The sequence below is a fragment of the Populus euphratica genome, unplaced genomic scaffold (assembly GCF_000495115.2).
Source record: "Populus euphratica unplaced genomic scaffold, PopEup_1.0 scaffold49.1, whole genome shotgun sequence".
NCBI classification, from domain to species: Eukaryota; Viridiplantae; Streptophyta; class Magnoliopsida; order Malpighiales; family Salicaceae; genus Populus; species Populus euphratica.
In genome coordinates this window covers 76,614-99,895 of record NW_011499875.1, presented here as the reverse complement: position 1 = coordinate 99,895, position 23,282 = coordinate 76,614, and the positions used below count along the sequence as shown (strand labels likewise).

General features: G+C 33.8%; 3 protein-coding genes across 11 annotated transcripts in view; all 3 read left to right on the top strand.

The window, feature by feature from the left end:
- The window catches only part of LOC105128130 (structural maintenance of chromosomes protein 6B-like), a 21,775-nt gene extending 13,975 nt beyond the window's left edge, over positions 1 to 7,800 (top strand). For 2 of the 8 annotated variants that reach the window (XM_011029651.1, XM_011029654.1), the window contains exons 17-28: positions 1,436 to 1,570; positions 1,712 to 1,826; positions 1,923 to 2,008; positions 2,107 to 2,202; positions 3,954 to 4,090; positions 4,184 to 4,286; positions 5,143 to 5,222; positions 5,346 to 5,424; positions 5,563 to 5,620; positions 5,898 to 5,995; positions 6,152 to 6,246; positions 6,696 to 6,969. In XM_011029651.1, the coding sequence (XP_011027953.1) occupies positions 1,436 to 1,570; positions 1,712 to 1,826; positions 1,923 to 2,008; positions 2,107 to 2,202; positions 3,954 to 4,090; positions 4,184 to 4,286; positions 5,143 to 5,222; positions 5,346 to 5,424; positions 5,563 to 5,620; positions 5,898 to 5,995; positions 6,152 to 6,246; positions 6,696 to 6,753 (1,140 nt within the window). In that variant the 3' untranslated portion in view covers positions 6,754 to 6,969. Of the gene's footprint in view, positions 1 to 1,435; positions 1,571 to 1,711; positions 1,827 to 1,922; positions 2,009 to 2,106; positions 2,203 to 3,953; positions 4,091 to 4,183; positions 4,287 to 5,142; positions 5,223 to 5,345; positions 5,425 to 5,562; positions 5,621 to 5,897; positions 5,996 to 6,151; positions 6,247 to 6,695; positions 7,151 to 7,170 lie in introns of those variants that run through there. The other 6 variants (XR_842776.1, XR_842772.1, XR_842774.1 and 3 more) reach the window with 6 other exon arrangements.
- A 5,770-nt stretch (positions 7,801 to 13,570) lies between these two features.
- Positions 13,571 to 15,132, top strand: LOC105128126 (3-isopropylmalate dehydratase small subunit 3-like). 2 transcript variants are annotated; one of them, XM_011029649.1, is made up of 2 exons: positions 13,571 to 14,402; positions 14,826 to 15,132. In XM_011029649.1, the coding sequence occupies exon 1, from the start codon at positions 13,624 to 13,626 to the stop codon at positions 14,386 to 14,388; it is 765 nt and encodes a 254-aa protein (XP_011027951.1). In that variant the 5' UTR covers positions 13,571 to 13,623; the 3' UTR covers positions 14,389 to 14,402; positions 14,826 to 15,132. The 2 variants fall into 2 exon arrangements, with proteins under 2 accessions (XP_011027951.1, XP_011027950.1); XM_011029648.1 differs by having other exon boundaries at positions 13,574 to 14,402; positions 14,823 to 15,132.
- Positions 15,133 to 19,213: 4,081 nt separating this feature from the next.
- On the top strand, positions 19,214 to 22,159 carry LOC105128125 (F-box protein At5g07670-like). The gene is made up of 2 exons (XM_011029647.1): positions 19,214 to 20,785; positions 21,502 to 22,159. The coding sequence occupies exons 1-2, from the start codon at positions 19,512 to 19,514 to the stop codon at positions 21,812 to 21,814; spliced, it is 1,587 nt and encodes a 528-aa protein (XP_011027949.1). The 5' UTR covers positions 19,214 to 19,511; the 3' UTR covers positions 21,815 to 22,159.
- Positions 22,160 to 23,282: the final 1,123 nt, after the last annotated feature.

Genomic DNA, 23,282 nt, shown 5'->3' with positions numbered 1-23,282 from the left:
TATTTTGGGTCATAGGGGGGGGGGGGGGGGGGGGAGTTCGCAAGCACCCCTATAAATTTCATCCTACCTCATTGTACAACAATTAAGCTGCTCTTAATATAGGAGTTATTCTTTGGTGCAATGGTAACAGTCTTGGACTTGTCACCATAAGGTTGCAAAGTCTTGAGAATAGTTCATCCTACATAAGCTGAAGACTGCCCTCGAATTCCCTCCTCAAGGACTGCACTTCTGTGTGCATAGCTGAGCAATTTTTTTCTTTATTGCCTTCCTTGACAAAATATCACATAAGAGATATAAAACATGTGTTTTTTTAATTGAGAAAAATTGAAATTTAACCAAATTTCCAGTAACTCTTGCAGTTTCTGAGTATTAAAATTGTTGATCAACAATCCTTTTCATTTAATTTAAAATGTCAAGCTGAATATTTGAATTATTTGAAATAATAAAATAACATTTCCAAAAAAACATTGAATCTAATTACATGCATCAAGCTGTTGGTTATATTATATTCCAGAACTGGAAAAATAAATCCTATGGATAGAGATGAGGACGATCATCCTTTCCTGCTTTCATCTCCATTAACTAACAAAACATACTTTTAATGATTATCTAGAAAAGCTTGGTTTCCAATTCTAGGGAACTAGAGTCTACTTTTTGGTCTTCTTCTGCTTGAAGTTTTGCTCATACAAGATCATGGATCAATTTACATTTGGTGTTTTCTCACCAAATCTGCTTTCCTAAACAATGGATGAACAGAAGCTGGACCTAATGCCAAGCTGTGTGAAGTGGACACATTTGTGTCATGTTCCACATGTTCTTATATTAAAGTTGATTTTTTGTTGAATTGAAAAAAATGCATTTGCCCCCTTCTTGCCCTCCTTTGTGCAACCCCAAGCTTCTTGTTGGGCTTGTGTGTGTCTTCAGAAGACAAGGTTGGGCCCTTGTGCGGGCTCCAATCTTTTTTGTAGAATAAGGTTGTGAGTATTCACATATTATTTGGAGAATCAGGTTGACATAATGTGCGATACAAACATCTTGTATTTGCCTATATTAATTCAACCAAGACCAACCACATTACAATCATCTTTTGTGCGAACAAGAGTTTCTGTATAAAGGAGCTCTTCTTTTTTTTCAATCGAGAAAATCATCATTGATTGATGCTTTTTTTTGAGTTTTTTCATTGATTTTGATGTGCACATGTCAAAAAAAATAAAATTATTTAAATGTATTTTCAAGTGAAAATCACTTTTGAAATGCATCTTACACCACAATAACAAACACGTACTAAGATTGCTAAAATACACTCACTGAACAAATTTTAATTCCAGTTACTTCACTTAGTCTATTTATAATTCTCTTTTAGGATGCAATGGGGAGGGTGTAGTTGAAGGTACCTTTTGATTATGTACATATAATGTTCCATTTGGTGATGTAGGAGAAGTGCAGGAATGCTGAGCGGGATCTGGTATCTAAGAAACTAGGACTGCAGGATGCAAAGAACTCGTATGCGTCGGCAACCAGTTCTCAAGCTGCTGCATCAACTGTTGATGAGCTTCAACAAGAAATCTCAGTTTGTTACATGCCATTAGTGTTGCCTTTTTATCACCGGGCTTGTTTTATCAATCTGATTTAGATTTGCTGATTCATGCATGCAATATATAAAGGATTTTCTTTTCCTCAATGACATCGTATCATTGCAAATGTTTTTCAGAGCATCCGGGAGGAGATACAAGAAAAGAAAATGCAGCTGGAGTCGCTCCAAGTCAGAATTAATGAAGCTGACTCAAAAGCCAGGGATCTTGAATTGACATTTGAAGATTTGCGTGGTATGGCATAGTGTTTAAACTTTTTAAGTGCAATCAAATGTATGCAATTATGCGTCATGCTTTTTCATCCACAATAATAACTGTGTCTACATGCAGAGTCAGTTAAAGAAGAAATCGATGCTATTGAGAAAGCAGAGAGTGAGCTGGTGAAGATTGAAAAAGATCTGCAATTTGCAGAAGCAGTTCCGTTCACTCATCCTTGAGCCTTTGTTTTATGGTCCACTGCAGTTCTTTTAAGTTCTTTCTGCAAGATTTTTCTGAAATCAAAGTATTATATCAGGAAAAGGCCCGTTATGAAGGAGTAATGACTACCAGGGTTCTCCCTGATATTGAAATGGCGGAGGCACAATATCGGGAGCTTGAAGAGAATCGTAAGGTGCATTTCATGCCCCTCTATATTTGTGCTTATTCATGTAATTTTCTTTGGGGGTGTGTATTTTCAAATCATTTCTTTCAGAAATATGGTATATGCAAGAGATCTTCACTTAGTCTGATTGCTCAAGGCACACGATAGCTTTCAGAAATATGGTATATATAAGAGATCATCGCTTAAACCAGGGCATAACAATTGCTAAATATAAGCTCAAGGACTAAGCCAATTTATTGCGGACCCATTTGCTCCTTGAAATAGTCGATGACTATCCTTTTTAAGATTAATCCAACCTAACTGTGCTATTCCAAAGTCAATTTCATTTTGGTGAATTATGTAATGCCATACATACCCTTTTCAAACAATGAACAGTTGCCTGTCTCCTCTGCCTTCCTGCTTCTTCAAAGCTTAACTTAAGTTGTCGTGTCTTATGTTGTTGTAACCTGGTTAAAAGTGTAGTCTGTTTGGTTGGTGGATGAAAAGGATAAAACGGAAGGATGAGGGGAGAGAATGGATATTAACTCATCCTAACTAGTTTGCTAAGTAGGAAAGGAAAGGATGGAAGTCAAATTGGGTGTTTTGCAAATTACAGCTCATTAAGGATGGGAAGGATCCATCCCTTCCTTTTACGGGTCTGTATCTGGCTATTGAAACAATTTAACTTTCTCCTCTCATGTGTCCTTCCTACTTTTCCCTCCAAACAAGCAAAGTCGCAGGGTTCCAGGTGGCGAAGCCTCCACAGTTATCTTGCAACTAAAGTCATATAATTTGAAAATTTGTCCTTTTGTATTAATGGCTGCAATCTATCATCTAAGAATCCCAAGATAATCTCTGAAAAGATGGAAAAAGAAAGGAAAAGATGAACTAAAATATTTGTTTTACAAAATGAGCCACCAAACCACCGTTACAAAGCTTCAGGTTCTGTTTGCAAATCTGGGGCAACCAGGACACGACCCTGTTTGATTAAAAATTGATAGGAACGTGAATTGAGACAGAATAATGGGAATGGGTTTACAATACACTTATGATCAGCCCCTGGGGGTGGGGGTGTTTATCAAAAGGATGGAACTAAAATGGTGATGGGTTTCTTCCCCCCCTGAAAACCACCCTCATAAACTCTCCTGGACAGTGTTTCCAAATACAGCTGATATCCACTCTTATCTCACTCTATTCTGTCCAGTAACTTCTCTTCTATGTGAACATTCTTTCCTTGTCAATGAAATTGCAACCATAACTTTGTTTTCAAGAAAATAAACTAGGTATTGTGAAGGTGGGTGGTCTAGGTTTTTGTGGCATGGGGGGCAGCAGGTGATGTTTTGGTGGTGTTGAGGTCGTGAAGCTGGGTTTTGCAATTTATGATATCTTTTGTTGATTAGCTTACTGACATGGTAACCAAGAAGGTGGAGCTGGGTTGTGCATTTTGGGATGCGTGGTGGGGTTCGGTGTTGGTGGGGAGAGGGAACTGACCTGGTTTTGCTGTTGTATATGCAGTTACAGAAGCATTCCCAGTGGTTCTCTACACCTGATTTTATTTTTATTTTTTTTATCTCAATAAGTATAAATGTGATGGTTGTAGATATTTGAGGTGGTTAAATACTAGAAAATGCTGGTGAAAATGGCTTGTGGTTGCTGTCCTGTGTATACATGTTGGTTGTGCTTCTCTTGTCCTTTTTGTAGCAGAGACTGTTCAAGCATTTAAGCATTGAGTTTGTTGTAGCGCCACCTTGTAGCTAATTTTATGTTTTGTGAAACTGTAGGAGAGCTGCAGAAAGGCTTCAATTATATGTCCCGAGAGTGAGATTGAAGCTTTAGGAGGTTATGATGGCAGCACACCAGAGCAGCTCAGTGTGCATTTAAATAAACTGAACCAGAGACTTCAGAATGAGTGCCAGCAGTATAGTCATGACTTGTATCTTGCACCACCTGGAGAACACTAGTAGCATGACAGTTTCAAATAATAAGCTTTTTTTTTTTTTAATTGTAACAGGCATTCTGACTCTATTGATGACCTGAGGATGTTTTATCAGAAAAAAGAGCGTAAAATTTTGCGTAAACGGCAAACATACAGAGCTTTTCGTGAAAAGTTGAAGGTAAATTCTACATTTATCTATTTTTCATTTATTTAGCACGTGAAGTCTAATCCTAGTTCCTGACATGCTATGAATGTTGATTGATTCCATAAATTGGATTTTTTGGATAGTCAATTCTCTTGAATTTTCATCCTTGTTTTCGTTTGGTTGTTGTTTGTGATCATTTCCACTCCTACAGCTGGGTTTCACACTTGCCTTAAAGGTGAGGTGGTGATGTGCAATGCTGTATTTGAAAGAGTGGATGCTATAATTGGTTTCTTTTATGTTCAAGGTGAAAGTAAAAGAGGGTCAAGAAGATAGAAGAAAGGAAAAGGATCTGAATGAGAGGAAAAAAATGGGAGAAGAGAAGGGAATAGTCTCCAAGAAATAAACAAGTAGTAATGGTTTTTGGAGTTGGAAAATGGAAGACCCAATCCCTGTATTGGGACAGGTTACAAAAATGGAAAACCTTCTTGTGAGCCCATAAAGCTATTCAAAACAAAGATTAGTTTCGGTTTTAGTTCTTTCACATGAAACAAATAGTTTGACACCCCATTTAGTCTCTTTCTTTTGTTTTTCTTCTCTTTTTATTCATTTGACTTAGAGAGTTAGGTATCCTCATGATAATTTCTTAGTTTTGTAACTATTATTTTTTAAATCGTGTAGGTATCCTCATGAAATTTTGTAACTATTATGTTTTTTTTTTCTTTTGTTTTTTTTCTTGTTTTTGTTCATCTTTCTTGTTTTTCTTATCATTGCTTTCCACCACCTTTCAGAGTAGTCTCCCCATTTTCTGCATTGTTTGCTCAGTGTTTCTGATGGAGGATTTTATTTTCATATCCATTTTTTCTCTTCTTTTTAATCTTTTGAATCCCAGACTTGTGAGGAAGCCCTGAATTTGCGATGGAGCAAATTTCAAAGGAATGCAAGTGATTTGAAGCGCCAATTGACTTGGAAGTATGAATTGTTTTATTTGTTACTTTTTTTTGTCAGACTGGTCAATTATCTTTCTGCCATTTCAAATGATCTATTATTTATTTGGACTTCCTGGTGACTTTTCCTTTTTCCTTTGTCCATTAGTTTCAATGGTCACTTAGGAGAGAAAGGGATTAGTGGGAGCATTAAAATTAGTTACGAAGAGAAGACCCTCAAAGTAGAGGTACATAACTTGTCTTGGAATCCTTGTGTAATCTGCATCGTTTAGTTCTATGCCCACGCCATTTCTTTTTCTTTTTTTACACCTTGGTGCTGCTTATGCTGGTCTTTTCTTTTTAACTTGCTATATTTACACTGTCAGGTAAAAATGCCCCAAGATGCATCCTGCAGCTCTGTTCGTGACACTAGAGGGCTTTCAGGTTCTCTCCTGTACTTGTGAACTCTCTTGTCTGTGTTTGTATACTAATCATGTCATAATATGCGATGCAAGGTTTGTTTAGTTACAGATACTGGTTTTCATCAAGGGTTTGCAAGAAAAATTGCACTGGGTTTTTATCAAATATTTAATTCTGTCATTTCCATTATTTATGGATGTGTTATACTTTCTTTAGAATTTTTAACCGGATTCTGTTTGCAACTCAAGATTTCCTCTAGGAGTTGCTCACTAAATGATTTTTGTAATTTGCTTTTAATTAGGTGGTGAACGATCTTTCTCAACGTTATGCTTTGCATTAGCTCTTCATCAGATGACAGAAGCCTCATTCCGAGCAATGGACGAGTTTGATGTCTTTATGGTAAATTTCCATGATATTTATATTCCATTTTATTTGCATGTAAAATTGTTCACTTAATCATAGCTTATTATCTGGAGGATGCAGCTCCTAAGTTCCACTCTGAAGTGTAAGAGAGTCAGTTTCTGATGCATATTCTTATTCTGCATTGATCTCCAGGATGCTGTTAGTAGGAAGATTAGCCTAGATACCTTGGTGAAGTTTGCATTGGCCCAAGGTTCCCAGTGGATATTTATCACTCCTCATGATATCAGGTTTATTACTCGTGCTTTGCTAATTTGACTGAATATTGTATGCTGCTAGGTTTGTAATCTCAAGTCCTTCTTTTTCAGAAAAATAAAAATAAAATCTGATACTGGTTTGTGTGCATATATAGATACTGGGTAGATGTTTTGTGTTCTTAACCATTTGAGTGGATGTTAAATAGGTTTCTTAGGATTTGGATTTTGGTGTCTGCGACACTTTCACCTGTCTGAAATTGTAGCCCAATCAATGGTCAAAGTGTCCGCATCAGAAGCAATCACTTTTTGTTGCTTTCAATAGTCATAGATGTTGTGTGAGATGCTTCTATGCTTATCATTTTTCTTTTTTGTGAAGATGTTGGATTGGCACAGAGCTAAGCAGAATTTTAAGATGTCTAAGATGAATTTGAGCCTTAGGAAGTACTCACTCTCATGTAACTTGTTGGTTCTTGTTTATACAGTGGTGTAAAACATCATGAGAGGATAAAGAAGCAGCAGCTGGCAGCTCCACGTTCTTGATAATTGATTGCAATTTATGCTGCTGTTTTATGCTACTTGGAATGCAAGTAATGGTTAGTTTTGCTGCTTGGACATTTATACATGTGATGCATTCAATATTCACAAGTATTAGCAGTCCGGTTATTGTCTTGGTTTACCTCTGTTGTTGATTTGGGATTCGTTGCCCCTGTCACTGAAAATTGGCTTTTCAAATACTGTGCATAGCCTCCTTCACTATCTCTCTGAGCTCGATACTTAAATTTCCATGACGACACGACAATCAGTTTAATTTCATCCACGCCCTCCAGGTTCCTTGATCATCCTTTCTCCGCCCGTTGTCTTGTTGAGTGCTTTGCTTTGCTTTGCTTGACAGTCCAGGACATGCGCGTTGAAATTTGACCCCGTCCGGCAGTGCCCCGTGCTGCTGTTTTATGCTACTTGGAATGCAAGTAATGGTTAGTTTTGCTGCTTGGACATTTATACATGTGATGCATTCAATATTCACAAGTATTAGCAGTCCGGTTATTGTCTTGGTTTACCTCTGCTGTTGATTTGGGATTCATTGCCCCTGTCACTGAAAATTGGCTTTTCAAATACTGTGCATAGCCTCCTTCACTATCTCTCTGAGCTCGATACTTAAATTTCCATGACGACACGACAATCAGTTTAATTTCATCCACGCCCACCGGGTTCCTTGATCATCCTTTCTCCGCCCGATGTCTTGTTGAGTGCTTTGCTTTGCTTGACAGTCTGGGACATGCGCGTTGAAATTTGACCCCTTCCGGCAGTGCCCCCTGGCGTGACCAAGTTTTGTTTGCATGATGCTGGATAGGACCTGTAACCTCATACCTGGCTGTATAATTAATCAGTGATTTCATGTAAGATGTGGTTTGGTACGACGTAGAAGAGGAGAGATGCTAGGCATCTTAGTGCCTGAAATTCAGTGATTGTTACAATTGAGTGTTTGAACGTTGATTATTTTTATTTTTATCTTCAAATAAATGCTTAAACCATTTAAAATCTAACAATCAATTGTAGTATTGGATATTTGACAAATGTTCTGTTTTGTGATGACATGGCATATAGTAGTATGGGTCCCAAAAAAACACATTCTCTGTTCAAATAAATCTTCTGTTTTGATCATGAAGATGCACTGGGACAGGTTATGGGGGCATTGTGCTCAAAGCGAAATATGGGGTGGTTACATTTGGCTACAGTTAATTCTTTTGTTTCCGCGTCGTGGCAATGGAAGTGGTCTTTGCTCACCCACTGGCCGCTCTTTCACCCATTCCCGATTCACCTCAACTGTCAAACGCGCACCTCGATGTATTGTTTTCCCGCCCACTTCTCAGCATCCATTCGTACCTTCTGAAAACACAAACAAAAAAATAAAATAAGAAAGACTTCCTTCTCTTTCTTTTTCACTATTCATCGTCTACCTCTTAAAATACAAGAACACTAAAACCTAAGCCACTCTTTCACTAAGAAAATTCTGAAATGGGTACTTCAAATTATGTAATTTTACTTTCCTACGTGCTTTCATTTTATTTTATTTTTCAATTCAGCTTGTGTTGGGGTGCCAAGGCACCCATAGCACAAGCCGTAGGTCCACCTATAGTCACAGGTTAAGCATCCAGGCCTGGCTAGGCAAGTAACAATCATTAGCAATATTGCTCCAGCTTCTCTTTGCTTTGTTTTTACAAATTTAATTTTTTTTACACGAAGTTTATCAAGTAAATATCTTTGAAGGATAATTTTTAAGTTAGTTTTGCTTTTTATTTATTTTTTGACTTCATTAACATGTAGTATTGGAAAATTTGTTAGAACATGGTTAATGTATATTTTTGAGACCAAATAAAAAAAAAGATCTATTTACTTTTTGAGTTAAAACTTTGTTGTAATTTAATTTCCAACCCATCATAAGTTTTTTAATATGAAATATTAATACGATCTACATAAATTATGGATGAATGAAAAATTAATCTTAAAGAAATATTAGTAGATAGGCTTTGATGAAATCTAAAAACTCTCCAAAAGAACTCTACCCTACATAGTAAAGAAATAAAAGAAAATTATGTTTATAAAGTGAAAAGTTAAAAAGTTAAAATTAAATTGAAAAAACACTTGAATTTTTAGAGAAAAAAGTTTCAAGTAAAGTAAGTTATGGGTTTAATCCCACATGTGTCGTGCTCATGTTCTAAGTACAAGTTTAAATTTAAATTTATTGTAAATTAAAATTTTAAATTATAAAATATAATTTTTTTATTGATTGAAATTTGGGCTTGATTCATAAAAAAAATATTTTTTTAGTTTATTGTTATGTCAAATGTTAACTATCTCTTCCAAAATTATTTTTTACAATTCTTAACACTTTTTAGCTCAACAAATCATATTTATAGCCCCTATATTTAGATGTAATTCTTGATTTATAGTAGCTAATCAAAGTTGATAATGATATAAATTAATTATGATTATTACTAAAATTGATTTTTTAACCTTTTATCTTCACAAATTCAATATAGAAAAGAGCTAAAATAAGAGATTTTACAAGTTTTTTTATATTTTTACAATTCTTCCCCGTTTTATTTTATTATTTTCGTTCTTTTTTATATTTTTCATATATCCTCTTAATTCTAGAGTTTAGATTCATTTTATTGATAAATAATTAAGTTATGTTACTTAGATTTAAAATTTTTGTTTAGAAGTGCATCCTAAATTAAAGTGGTGTTGTTAGAATCCTAAAAAATATATTTCAAGCATCCTGATTATATAAGTGAGGAGTAATAAAACTTTAAGAATAAATAATTTATCCCTAACAATGATAAAAAATTTGTTACTTTACTTTAATAAGTAAGTATTCTTTTTTTTTTTAATTTAAACATACATAATAAGTTAATATTTTTTACTCAAATATTTTTGTGCTTAGAAAGAACTCAAACTGTAAAAAAAAAATAATCTAATTAAACGTGAGTCTGACAAAATATTATGCTTAATATATTCGGGTTCAATTGTAAGTTGAGCCCAAAGAACCATAGAGACCTAGTATATTTGTATTTGGCCACATGAGACTAGTAAATTGTCTAATCCAAATATCAGCTGAACTTAAGAAACCATGAGTTTGATAATTTATTGAACCCAACATACCTGGGTTCTAACATGAACTGAACCCAATGAACCATAGGTTATGTAAGTTACTAAACCTAGTATATCTAGATTTAGCCATAAGCCGAGCTAAAGGCATTATGGATCTAAGAAGTTGGCAGATCCAGTATGCTTGATGAACCATAGGTTATGTAAGTTACTAAACTTAGTATATCTGGATTTAGCCATAAGCCGAGCCAAAGGCATTGTGGATCTAAGAAGTTGCCAGATCCAGTATGCCTAGGTTAGCCATGAGCTGACCAAGGCACAATGGATTTAGCAAGTTATCACATTCAATATACTTGGCTTTAATTATGAGTCAAGCTCAAGGCATCGTAAGTTTAGCAAGTTGTTAAATTCAATATACTCAGGTTTAGTTGTAGACCCAGTATAATTGGATTCAGCCATGAGGTGAACTTAAGACATTGTGGTTCTGACAATTTATCAGGCCTATCGTCCTTAAGTTTGGCTATACACCCAACCCAATTGGTCTTAAAGATTCACATGAAAACCATAAAGTTATATATGAAGATTATTGACGTGATATATTCATATTGGAAATAATCATCTTCCTACATCTATAGGTGCATGAAAGGTTTCTCAATAGTTTGTCATGTTTTTATCTCATTAATGATTGTATGAGATATTTATTTTTTATTAATATCATTAAGAAAAAATAATTCTCTAGTCCTTCCACTTTACCCAAACAACAAGGTTCAATGAATATAAATATATCATGAATCATTTTGTTAAAAAGTTCACTTTGTTCTACCGTTTAAACTTATATATTTTAATCATTAGAGCATTAATAATACAAAAACATAAATAAATACTTTTATTCTTGTAATTTAAAGTTTTTTCTTTCATTTATTATCATTATCATTTAAAGTCATTAATTTTTTCATATAATGATCTTTGAAACCCATCAATATAGATTGTTTGTAGGTATCAGGATATGTACAATCAATTTTGCACTTAGCTTTTTGAACTAAAGAGAAAAAAATATTAACATGAATATTTAATTAGCCAGCATCCAAATATCAAATAATTTTATTCCTAAGCATATTTAATTTTGGAATATCATCATCACATTATTAAACGTTTTTGTTTATTAGTATGGTACAATTAAAATTTTGAATAACATGTAGCTATGCATATCTTGTTAATCTATAATGTTTAATTTCATATATTTTAAATATTTAACTTGTTGAGAAGTTTCAATGTATATCAGTAATATAGAAAATTAAGCTCCAAATATAAGTGCATATATGGTATATGTTTTTGCAGATAATATTAAGAATAAAGTTGTTTAAGTATAAAACAAGTATAGTGGTGCACTATTTCTGAAAATAAGAAGCGTCAAAGATTGTCAGAATGTATGCTAGATAGGTTTTTTAACGTAAATGTAATAATTATTATCAATAGAATTAATTAGTACTACAATCAATATTATTTTTTTAGTAATATGATTTTATAATATACTACTAATTGTTTGAATTCCATGAATATTTTAAAACGAAGATTGTCGTCATGGCTCACGTTTGATCTCTGAGTTTGACACTTGTGTCTTTTGTCCTGTTTTTGGCTTTCCAACAAAGGCGTGGATCTTGTTGACCTCTCTGACTCTTCTTCTCTACGCTCCTTCTCTTCGTTAATTCTCTGCCAGTAATTGAAAAAATAAAAATGACATCGAATTTGGAATTATTACAGAAATCAGAAAATTTAAAAATTTTATAAATTCAAATCACAAAAGACTTTAAGAATATGTTTTTTTTTTGCTCAAAAATATTTTTGATTTTTTGATTTTTTTTATAATTTTGAATCATTTTAATATATTAGTATCAAAAATAATTTTTTTTTAATATATTTTTAAACAAAAATATTTTAAATTATAATAATTACCGTAATTCTAAATACTGTCTAATAATTAATTTTGAGCTAAGGAACTCTGAACCCTTTGTAGCCGTTGCCATATAACGGGTCTCTAAATCATCTTCCCGGATCGGTTCAATTTGCACAAATCGAAGACCGAGGTTAAGAGTTATGTTAGAACAACAATAATAATCTGTTTTCTTGGCTTTTACATATCAAGCTGATCTATGATTTTTTTAGCCTAGGTGTCTCACGTCAGAGCTTAAATAACATTAGTAATAATCATTTTTGTATTATTATGATGAAATTATCGTTTTTTTAATATATTAATAATATAATATGTATATTGATGATGTTTTAAAAAATTCAAGTAGGTAAAGCACTCAAGTTAGATATTTGATTATTTAATTGGTTTTATTATTTTATTTTTTTTAATAAAAATAGTTAATGATTTATACTTAATAATTGGTTGGTAGGTTAAGATAACTTGTAACTAGTACTATAAAAAATCTATTTTAATGAGAGTGGAGACTTTCTAATATTTAAATAAATATTATTTAAAAAAAATACAATAATATTTTAGATATATATATATATATATAATATGAAAATTATGAATATTTGTTTTAATGATTTTATGATGTATTTATAGTTCATTGGTTTTGTTATTTTATGAAAAAAATAAATTGAAATATAATTTTATTTTCATGATATTTATAGTTGTATTATAAGCTATATTTCATTTATTTTATCCAGTTAAAAGAAGTTATTATGACTAACCATAAAAAAACTTTAACACATGTTTAGTATTTCTGAGATTTGGTACGCTGGTAAATCTAACATATCTTCGATAAGACATTCTTGTTTTACAAAAAAATTATATTTATAATTTTTTTATTTTATATTTTTTTAATAAAAATATACTAATAAAAACTTTGTTCACCACCAATATTTTATCTTTATATATCAATAACTTTGTAATACTCATAAGCTTTTTAAGATCAAAATAGGTTATTTTTAAAAATAAAATCAAATACAAACAAATATTCTTAAGAACTTCTATTGTTTTAATATGATCATAAAGTATTTGCTAACAATTATTCTCATTTAAAAAAAATATAAAATTTATCATTAACGTTATGTTATATTACTTGAAAATAAAAATGATCATAATTTACAATCAATTTTACTAAGCATACTGAATTATATACATGGCCGCAACAAAGCAAGGCAATTCCTGCTAGTGGTTCTTCGTTTTATTTTATCGTAGAGTAACATTAGATACTCAAATCAGGGGAAAACAAAGAGGAAGCATACTCAAATTTAAGCTATAGTTTTCACAATCCATTAATTTATGGGTTTTAACCTTTATATCAGCATAAAAAATATTTAATGCTTTTTAAATGAATCAAAATCAATGTGAAGGATGCTTTTTAATTCTTTTGTTCGACAATAAAAAATATTTATTTAAGTTAATTTATATACTGACTAAGAGTAAATTTATTTTCTGAATTATTTTACAATTACATCTGATTTGATATATATTTAAAAAATATTTAATAAGGTTTAATAAATATTGTCCTTTTATAATCAAGCAAGAAGTTGGTTTTTATAGGAAGTCAAGGAAGGAGTCCAATTGACAGCTGAACCACGACTAATTTTATAGTGTAGTATTATATTAGTTATTAATTATAGTTTAATTTAAAAAAATAAAAAGATAAAATTAAAACAGTTCTATATTTTTATCAAGTTATTTATTTATTTAAAATAAATTTTCAAAATATTATTTTTATCCAGCACTATAAAAATTTTGTATAAAAATCTTCTCTCCCCGCTCACCGCCTCTCATGTCACAAAAAAGAACCAAAAAAATAAAAAATGGCTGTCTGCCGCTCTACCACCGCAATCACCCTCTCCAGAAACCCTAATTTCTCCACCACCAACCCCAAACCTTCCCTCTCTTTCTTCTCTCCTCCTTGTCTCAAACTCCCTTCCATTCTCCCCTCCTTCAAACCCCTAACCTCCCACGCCCCACCTGGCCAACTTCTCTCCATCCCACGCGCCACGGCCGCTGACGCCGCCACCACCCCCACCACTTCCTTCCACGGCCATTGCTATGTCGTGGGAGACAACATTGACACGGATCAAATCATCCCCGCCGAATACCTTACCCTTGTCCCTTCCAAGCCGGAAGAATACGAAAAACTCGGATCCTACGCTTTAATCGGACTTCCGGCAACTTACAAAACCCGATTCATCGAAGAGAACCAAGCGAAAACAAAATACTCGATCGTGATCGGGGGTGAAAATTTTGGGTGCGGGTCTTCGCGTGAACACGCACCTGTAGCGCTTGGTGCAGCGGGGGTAGCTGCGGTTGTTGCGGAATCGTATGCGAGGATTTTCTTTAGGAATTCAGTTGCGACGGGAGAGATATATCCGCTTGAATCGGAAGTTAGGATTTGTGAAGAGTGCAAGACTGGTGATTTGATTACGATTGAACTTGCTGAAAGTAAATTGATTAACCATACGAGTGGAAAGGAATATAAGTTGAAGCCTATTGGTGATGCTGGTCCTGTTATCGAAGCTGGTGGTATTTTCGCTTATGCCAGGAAGACCGGAATGATTCCTTCCCAAACACCATGATTTTTCTTTTTATGGTAAGAATTTCAATAATCTATGCAAATGTTTATGAATATTACAGACAATTGAGATTTGGAATTGCTGTTATGTGATTTTTATTCTAATTTTATGCTGGAGGTGTTACTTTTTATGTTCATGTTAACTTAATCTTTGTTAGCTGAAATATAGATTAGGCGAAGTAAGGTCTGTGGTGTTGCAGAAGAGCAATGCTAATTTCACCAGAAACGAGATAATAATTTAAGTTGTGGTTGGTAAGAAGTTCCCTAATTATTTTTGGCTACTGGTCTCAAGAATTTATAGATGCATGCCACATAAGCTGGAACGCATCAATACATGCTTGGTGGTTTTATTGCTGGAAATTTTGTTTTGCTTTCTTTTTATTACTTGATATATTTTTTTTTTGTTGTTGTTTATTGCTTTTCTCCCCTTGTTTGTAGGGTTTTGTGTTGTGCTACGGAGGATTTCGTGGACGTGTCAGGAGTAGAGGCGACCCAGCTTTCTGATTCTCACGATCAACTTCCTATAGCAGGTCCTGTATTAGAACTAGAATAATTTCCTTGTTCTATCTGTGTACTCAACTGATCATGCTGTTCTTCATGTTGAGCATTTTATTGGAAGTAATTTAATGACAAGTGAATAGTGCGATAGCGAACACATGATGTTGTTATTTTAGTGATTTAAGGTTGTTGAAGGTTAAATGTGCACTCAAACTTGTTTTTCATTGTCTGATTTCTGAGTTGTGTTTCACTAGTTTTTGTTTGCTATTAATTGAGATTGTAGTTGGAGTCATTCAAGGAGTTGGATCTTAAAACCCCTGTTGTACACATTTTATAGCTGATGTTGCCATAGGAGCCATTAGAGACTCCCAAATTGGAGTCATTCATGGTGCTATTTCTGTCATTGGTCGATTGTAGGTATCAATGAACTAGCGTTATTAGAGTTCTCGCATATCTGACAACTGATAAGCATCTTAATCGAAATGGATTGGAATCTCAAGATTACAGTTTTGCTTGGAGACCTGTTGAGGTATTATGCTAATGATGTAATCTTTGCTCGCTTTTATGATCTAGGCTTCCCCTTCATAGAAGGTTAGCATATGAATGACAGATTACATAGCTGGGCGTTGGCCGGGCTCGTGCTTTCTGTCAGATGTACTGCTCGTGCGTCATTTGGAGAACCCTATAACAATTACCGTCAATTTGCAGAAATTTCAATTTCTCCGCTTCCTTGTTGACATGAAAGAATAGCCGCACAAGTGATAAGGGCTCTATTAACGGTGTGAAGTGTAATCCTTATTTATTTAACTCATACTAAACATTTCAATCTCTTGTCCATAGGGCCTGCTGGGATTGGAGTATGGGTTATGGGTTAATGGTGTGAAGTGTAAATAATGTTTAGTATGAGTTAAATAAATAAGGATAAAAGTGGATTACAAAATAAATCAAATCAAATTTTACTTGAAACAAGATTATTGAGAACTAGATAATATAAATACTTGTGGTCCGAAAATGTAAGTGTGAAAGAACAAATATAAATTAATATTAGATTTTAAAATAGGAGGGAAAGACAAATATATCGAAGTTTCTCCCCTCAAATATCCTTAAACACCTATAAGGTTAGCATCTAACCTTATTGTGGTTAAATATTATCTTCCCTTCAAATATCTCTGCCCCCCACCCGTATACGGTGCTGAAGACAGGTAAATGGGTGAAAATCTCCCATATAATATCCTCTAGCCCAAAGCCCAACATCATATTCTTAGGCTCAAAAAATACAAAGCCTTTTCCTTCCTATCGTCTCTTGAAAATAGTCAGAGTCACAACAACTGATTTGCTCTAGGGTTCGAATCTTTGGAGACCTATTTCGAGAGCAGCGGCCTCATGGCAAGGATTTGCTCCAATTTTTTCTTATTTAACAGCACGACCACACCGTATATACTTGCCATTTTTGTTTTCTTTTATCCTTGTCCCCAGCAATCAAAACCCTTTTTTTTCGTCTCCTTTCCACCACTTATCAGTGGTTCTTTTGTTATTTGAAGATCCATGTTTAACCCATTGGGTCATGTTATGATTAGGCGGGTCATTGGGTTGACAAAAACCCCAATCACGGCAGTTGAGCTTGAGTGGGCCGAATTAGAAATCCAACATTATACAGACCCTAGGTCACTGCTTCTCCAGTCTAACCGTCAACTCCAAACTGGATTTGACAGCACTGATTCTAATCATCCTATCACCTATAGCCTTCTGCTAGCGACAATGGCTGGGACCATGATAACTAACGACACTAGAATCTCAACACAACACAACCCGTGTTCTATGATGCTTTGAGGATTCATCCCTAATATCTCTAATAAAGCTGTATTGTTGAGGAAATGTTTGGTTACTGTTTCAATTTTAAAAAAATAAAGACACAGGATAAAAATGCTTTGAGGATTCATCCCTAATATCTCTAATTAAGCTGTATTTTTTTGTAATACAAAGGAGTTTGTCTGTGAGTAGAGATTTCATGCACAGAACTAGCATCCCCTTTGTGTATAGCATGCTACAATTGTCAATGAGGCAATCCTTGAACTAAACATATATTTTTTTAAAAATTGCTCAGTGTTTGTATTGTGAATTGAGAGCAATTTCTCTGCGAATTTTAATAATGCAGTGGTGATTTGTGGAGGGTGTTTTCGTATCTCTAACGGGCACGCATTTTCTACCATTTCTCCCGTCCCTTTCTTTATTTTACATAGAAGAGAAAACAGGTGCAAAACAAAGAGCAGATGGAGAAAAAAAGGAAGGCAGATCGGAGATAAAAAACTACAGGGAGAGGGTGATGTTATTCCAAGCCAAACTGACAGATGCAAGGGGGGATGAAGGAGGCGCCAGGCAAAAGAAAAGGGATCCGTGATGGAGAAGAGAGTTGCAGAGGGGGGAGAGAGGATAGGCACATAATCAACAATCCACCGTTCTCTAATCTCTACTATATTTTTTAATTTATTTTTCACTGCCTCCACACTCTCTACCTCCCTTTTTTTTCCTTACAGAACACAGACAAAATAAAAAACACCACGATTTGGTCTGGTTGGGGTAGTGTTTTTTTATAAAAAATGGAAAAAAACAAAAAAAAACAGAGATAAACCCATTAAAGATTAAGGCTTGTTCATTCTAGATCTAACCCGTGTTGCTTTTTTCTTTTAAAAGTTGTATTTTTTTTTAATTATTCATTTTTGGATCTTGGGTTTTTTGTGCTTGAAAGTTTGGATTTTTTCTGCATATAATTTACGGTTTTTTTTTTGGTTACTGGGAAATTTTGGTGGCTCATTTGAGTTTTGATTGAGAATTAAATGAAACTCTTTTTGCAAAAGACTTGTTTTTTATGCTTGCAAATTGTCTACTCCGAATATTCTAACATCTCTCTCTCCTTTGCTTCAAGTGCATTTCATTTTAGTTTTAATTTTATTTTTTATTAAAATTTTATTTTTTAAAAAAATTATTTTTTTAGTGTTTTTGAATCATTTAAATATTCTAATATTTAAAATATTTTTTAAAATATTTCTTGATAAAGAATATTTTAAAAATTAACTTTTAACAAAATATTAAACATTATGTTTTTTTTTTAGTTTACAAAAATACCATATTAGTTGTTCCTTATGTTTTTTAATTCAATTACATACACATGTTAATGTCAAAGAAACAACAAGAACAACAAAATGACTTTGGTGATTCATTCTAAACATTCTCAACATTAGGAGGCTATTATTGAAGATTAAAAGGCATAGATAGCACTCCATGATAACGGATATCACCTTGCCACACGAAAACCATTGTATATTAGATTCTTCTTCTTCTTCTTCTTCTTCTTCTTCTTCTTCTTCTTCTTCTTCTTCTTCTTCTTCTTCTTCTTCTTCCCTCAAGGTTATGTATTTCTTTTGAAAAAAAATAATTAAAGATACTAGTTCTTTCATGACTTTGATGGCTACGAGCCCACACAGCACGAAGGGACCGTGAAGCATAGAATTGAGGTCCGTGGTGGTTGAGCCATGTGGATTCGTTCATATGCATTGCTTTTAAATTTGCCTGCCAAGGAAGTTCCAAAAAGTGAACCTAACATAGGCTTCCGTCCCCGCTTGCAAACCGAGTTTTGAATCCATTAACGGCTACTTATAACGGCTTTCTGATTGGACTCTTCCATTTTTATCCAAACAAAAAAAAGAGGTACGAAATCATTTACCACTCCCTGCAGTCAAGTGTTTTCAATAAGCCTTGGAAAAGCCGAGTAAAATATTTCTAACCACTAGTTTATGGTTGGACTGTCTATATATATATATATATATATAAAATCCTTGGTTCATATAACTCTAGATTTTTCCATTATATAAGTGACTCGTAGAAAATATGTGGTTTCACTTTTGATATTTATGGTTGGGAAATTATTATTATTAATTTGAGAACAAGAGATATTATGGAACAAAATTATTTATATAAATGAAGATTAAATTATCTTATTAAAGATATAATTATTTCAGTAAAATGATATATTTTAAAAACAAACGATTGTAATGATAATTGAGTTATGAGTTATTTTCTGTTTATGTTTATTCTTGTGGTTGAAAAATAATTTTATAAGAAAATATTTTTTTTTTGTTTTTAGATTATTTTAATTTTTTGATATTAAAAATAAATTTAAAAAATAAAAGAGAATGCTCTCCTAACCTCATTCCTCAATGAAAAGGAAGAATAAAACATAAAACAAAATTGGCAAGAAAGAGGTGAGAGCAGGCAGACGCAGCCAATTCAAATTTTCAGATAAAAACAAAAAGCGCCATTCCCCAAAATAAATAAATAAATAATACTGAAAACACTCACCCGTTCAAACTTCCTTTCCTTCCTTCCTTCCACCACTTTCAAAGCCACATTACATTGCCAGAAAGTCCACTCTCAGCCTCAGAGAGAGGGTCTCAGTCTCTGTCACAGACATACAAACACACCAAATAGAGACGATCATCTTCTTCAGAGCTCAGACAACGCAACATGTAAGCTCCTTCACCACCCGCTTACTCATTTCATTTCATTTCTATAGAGCAGCAGCAGCAGCACCAGCAGCAGCAGCACCAGCACTAACAACTATAAAAGAAAACGATGTCATTTTCAACTGAGAAACCTTTAAAGAAGAAGAGACCACCAAGGTGGTCAGATTTATGGCTCAAGAACACAAAACCATTGAAACATATTGTCTTTGCCATGCAGCTCCAGTCCCTCTCCAACCCAACAACTCCAACACCAACACCAACACCAACACCGACACCGACACCGACACCGAAACAGCAACAGCAACAGCAGAAACAACAACAAACAGACCCCCCCACCAAATTCAAAGACAAAACAGGAACCCTAATCTCCAATCTCCCCCACATTGACCGCACACTTCTTTTAGGTGACGATCTACTCCTAAAAATCCTATCTAAATTGCCAGATTCTCAGAGAAACCCTAATTCACTTGTTTGTAAACGGTGGCTTAATCTCCAAGGCCGTCTTGTTAGGTCTTTAAAGGTTTTAGAATGGGAGTTTCTTGAGTCTGGCCGTTTACTTTCAAGATTCCCAAATTTGACCCATGTGGATTTGCTTAATGGGTGTGTTGTTAGACCCCACGATTGCTGTGTTTTGTTGAGTCATAGGATTTTTAAGATGGATATAAATTCTGGGGTTTCTGGATTTTTACCGGATTGGCGTGTTTGCGAAGAGACTTTGTTGCCCGTTGAGGTTGTTGATAGAGGGCTTAGAGGGTTAGCCTCAGGTTGTCCGAATTTGAGAAAGCTTGTAGTGGCTGGTGCTAGCGAGATGGGGTTGTTAAGTGTAGCTGAAGAGTGTTTGACTCTGCAAGAATTGGAGTTACATAGGTGTAATGACAACGTGTTGCGTGGGATTGCAGCGTGTGGGAATTTGCAAATTCTGAAACTTGTTGGAAATGTGGATGGGTTTTATGGTTCTTTGGTTTCAGATATTGGGTTAACTATTTTAGCTCAAGGGTCTAAGAGGTTAGTAAAGATCGAGTTAAGTGGGTGCGAGGGTAGTTTTGATGGGATGAAGGCCATTGGACAATGTTGTCAGATGCTTGAGGAATTGACTATTTGTGATCATAGGATGGATAATGGGTGGTTAGCTGGGCTTTCCTACTGCGAGAATTTGAAGACTTTGAGGTTTCTGTCGTGTAAGAGAATCGATCCCAGTCCGGGGCCAGATGATTATTTGGGGTGTTGTCCAGCTCTTGAGAGGTTGCATTTGCAGAAGTGTCAATTGAGGGATAAAAAGAGCCTTAAAGCGATGTTTAAGTTGTGTGAAACTGTGAAGGAGATTGTTGTTCAGGACTGTTGGGGATTGGATAATGATTTGTTTAGCCTGGCAAGAACTTGCAGGTAATGAGTTGTTTTACTTTTAATTGATTACTTTTGGTAGTGTTTTTAAGGCTTTCAATTATTTGCAGTCCTTGAGGGCACATTAATAATACCAGAAGCTCTTTGAATTATTGCAGATGATCTTCTGTTATCATCCATTAAAGCTTGTTCATGGATTTTTAGCAATTGCAATAATTTGTAGTTGATATGATCTGGATCGTGTAGTTGAAATTGATAGTGAATCATTTGTATTTAACTGCCTGGCTGGAATGTGCCACACTCACGCTTAACAGGTGCTGTTGGGTTTGAAGTTAACTGGCATTGACACTGATTTTTTATTACTGTTAGATGCATCTGATTATTGGATTCTCCACAGCAATAGTGACTGCACCACGATTGTACAAGAAATTTATGCGTATCTTGTAATTTCTTAGTTTAACTAGACATAAGAAAAATCTCAGTGCAGATTTAGTTCAATTGGAAAAAGAAAAGAAAAGTGAAAAATAATTCATTGGTTCACCTAGACAAGAAAAAAAACACCTATAATTTTACAGGGAACATTATTTTATAGTTTATTGACTGATGTTGTGACACTTAGATTGAATAATTTTCTTGACAAATTCTTATAATTGGAAGACCCTGCTATATCCAGTTGATATTGATGGGCAATCACTATAAGCTTACGTGGAAGTTTACATGTTTGAGATATAAGTGGTCGCATGTAATTTATTTTTCAGGAGAGTGAAGTTATTATCTCTGGAAGGATGCTCCTTGTTGACAACAGAAGGCCTGGAATCAGTACTTCTTACCTGGAATGAACTTGAACATCTTAGAATAGAGTCCTGCAAGAACATAAAGGACAGTGAAGTCAGTCCAACCCTTTCAACCTTGTTCTCTGTTCTTAAAGAGTTGAGATGGAGGCCAGATACCAGATCTCTTCTTGCATCAAGTCTTGTGGGGACTGGCATGGGAAAGAAAGGTGGCAAATTTTTCAAGAAGAACCTCCGCCTGGATAATTATACGCAGATGATCCACACAGCTACTTTTTGAGGGTTCCTGATTTTGTCTTGAAATGCTGTATGATCCTGTGCTCATCAAATGTTCATGTAGATGGTGAACACGATGTTGAGAGAGGTTATGTCATGCTTCTGTCTTTGCATGGAAAGGCAAGTGGATCAACTCAACTGTGAAGAAGGTTTGCACCACTTCTGTTTGTGGTCAATTTCAAGTGCTTTATCTAAAGAAATACCTAGTTGTAAAAGTTAGGACTCTGCTTTTAAGATGTTATATTTGCCAACCATTCTGTAATTAGACCTGGATAACTGGTCATGTTATCTTCTAAATGTTGAATTCGCAATGCACTGTCAACCTATGGCAGCTTGATTCCTTGTTTCAGGATTGTTGATTTCTAGCATGCATTGCTGGGAAATTAATGTAATTACATCTAACGTTATCAAGCCCATCATTCTGGTTAATTTAAGGGCTTCCGTTCAGGCCTTGTTCAATTCCTAAGCTCAGGCCAGGCCCCTAAGAAGCAGAAGCAAAAGCGAGCATCGGGTCATTCAATGCCATCAACCAAGAAGGCTATTTCGACTTCAGGGATTACCCCTCCTTTAAACAAGTCTCGATAAAAAGCTAGACCATGGGGGCGCGACAGTATTTGGAGATCTTCGCACCAAACACAGTGATAGTTTAATAATTATTAGGGTTAGTGAGGTTTTTTCACAAAATCAATTAAAATATTTTTTTTCATTTTAATGCATAATAAAATAATTAAAATATTCTTGAAAGTAAAATTTTTAAATCTGTCATCCAATATTTTTTTTTTCATATTTTCTACTGATTTTCTCGTTTTAAGCAAGTTTGTTAAGGGATAATTTCATCTTATGATTTTTTTTATTTAGTTATTATTTTTTATTTTGAATTTTTTTATAATTTTTTATTTAACATTTAATTAGAGGTGGGTTAATATATATTTTTTTATTTTTTTTAATTTTATTATTTGATATATATTTTTTAAATGTGCTTTGGATTTTTTTTTATTTTCTATCTAATTTTCCCAATTTTATGACATGTATTGTGGATTTAATGAGTTAATATGAGTTGATTTAATTTTTTTATAAGTTTTTTTCTTAAAAATAATTTTAATAATTTTTTAAATATTATTTTTTATAAAAAAAATCGAACTCCACACGATACAGCTAGAGTTCACGTCTAGTTTTACAACTAAATAGAAATTCCATTATTTACTTACTATATTAAATCTCAAAATTTATTTATAATATCAGTCTATATAATTCTTTTATTTTTTTTTTCTTGTGAAAACAAAGTGCTTGGCTTAATAACCAGGCCTAATTTGACACAATTGATAGGGTCTGTTTGACGTTTTGCTTTATTTTTTTAATAATATTTTTAAATTGTTTTAATATATTTAAATTAAAAATAGTTTTTTTTTAAATAATTACTTTAATATATTTTGAAGTAGAATATTTTTTTAAACTTATCCTTTACTTACTTT

What these genes read in the sequence shown, in the direction of transcription:
- LOC105128126 (XM_011029649.1), top strand. Translation starts at nt 13,624, where the DNA reads ATGGCTGTCTGCCGCTCTACCACCGCAATCACCCTCTCCAGAAACCCT.
- LOC105128125 (XM_011029647.1), top strand. Translation starts at nt 19,512, where the DNA reads ATGTCATTTTCAACTGAGAAACCTTTAAAGAAGAAGAGACCACCAAGG. An exon ending in AGCCTGGCAAGAACTTGCAG is followed by an intron (nt 20,786 to 21,501) that starts GTAATGAGTTGT and finishes TTTATTTTTCAG; the next exon opens with GAGAGTGAAGTTATTATCTC.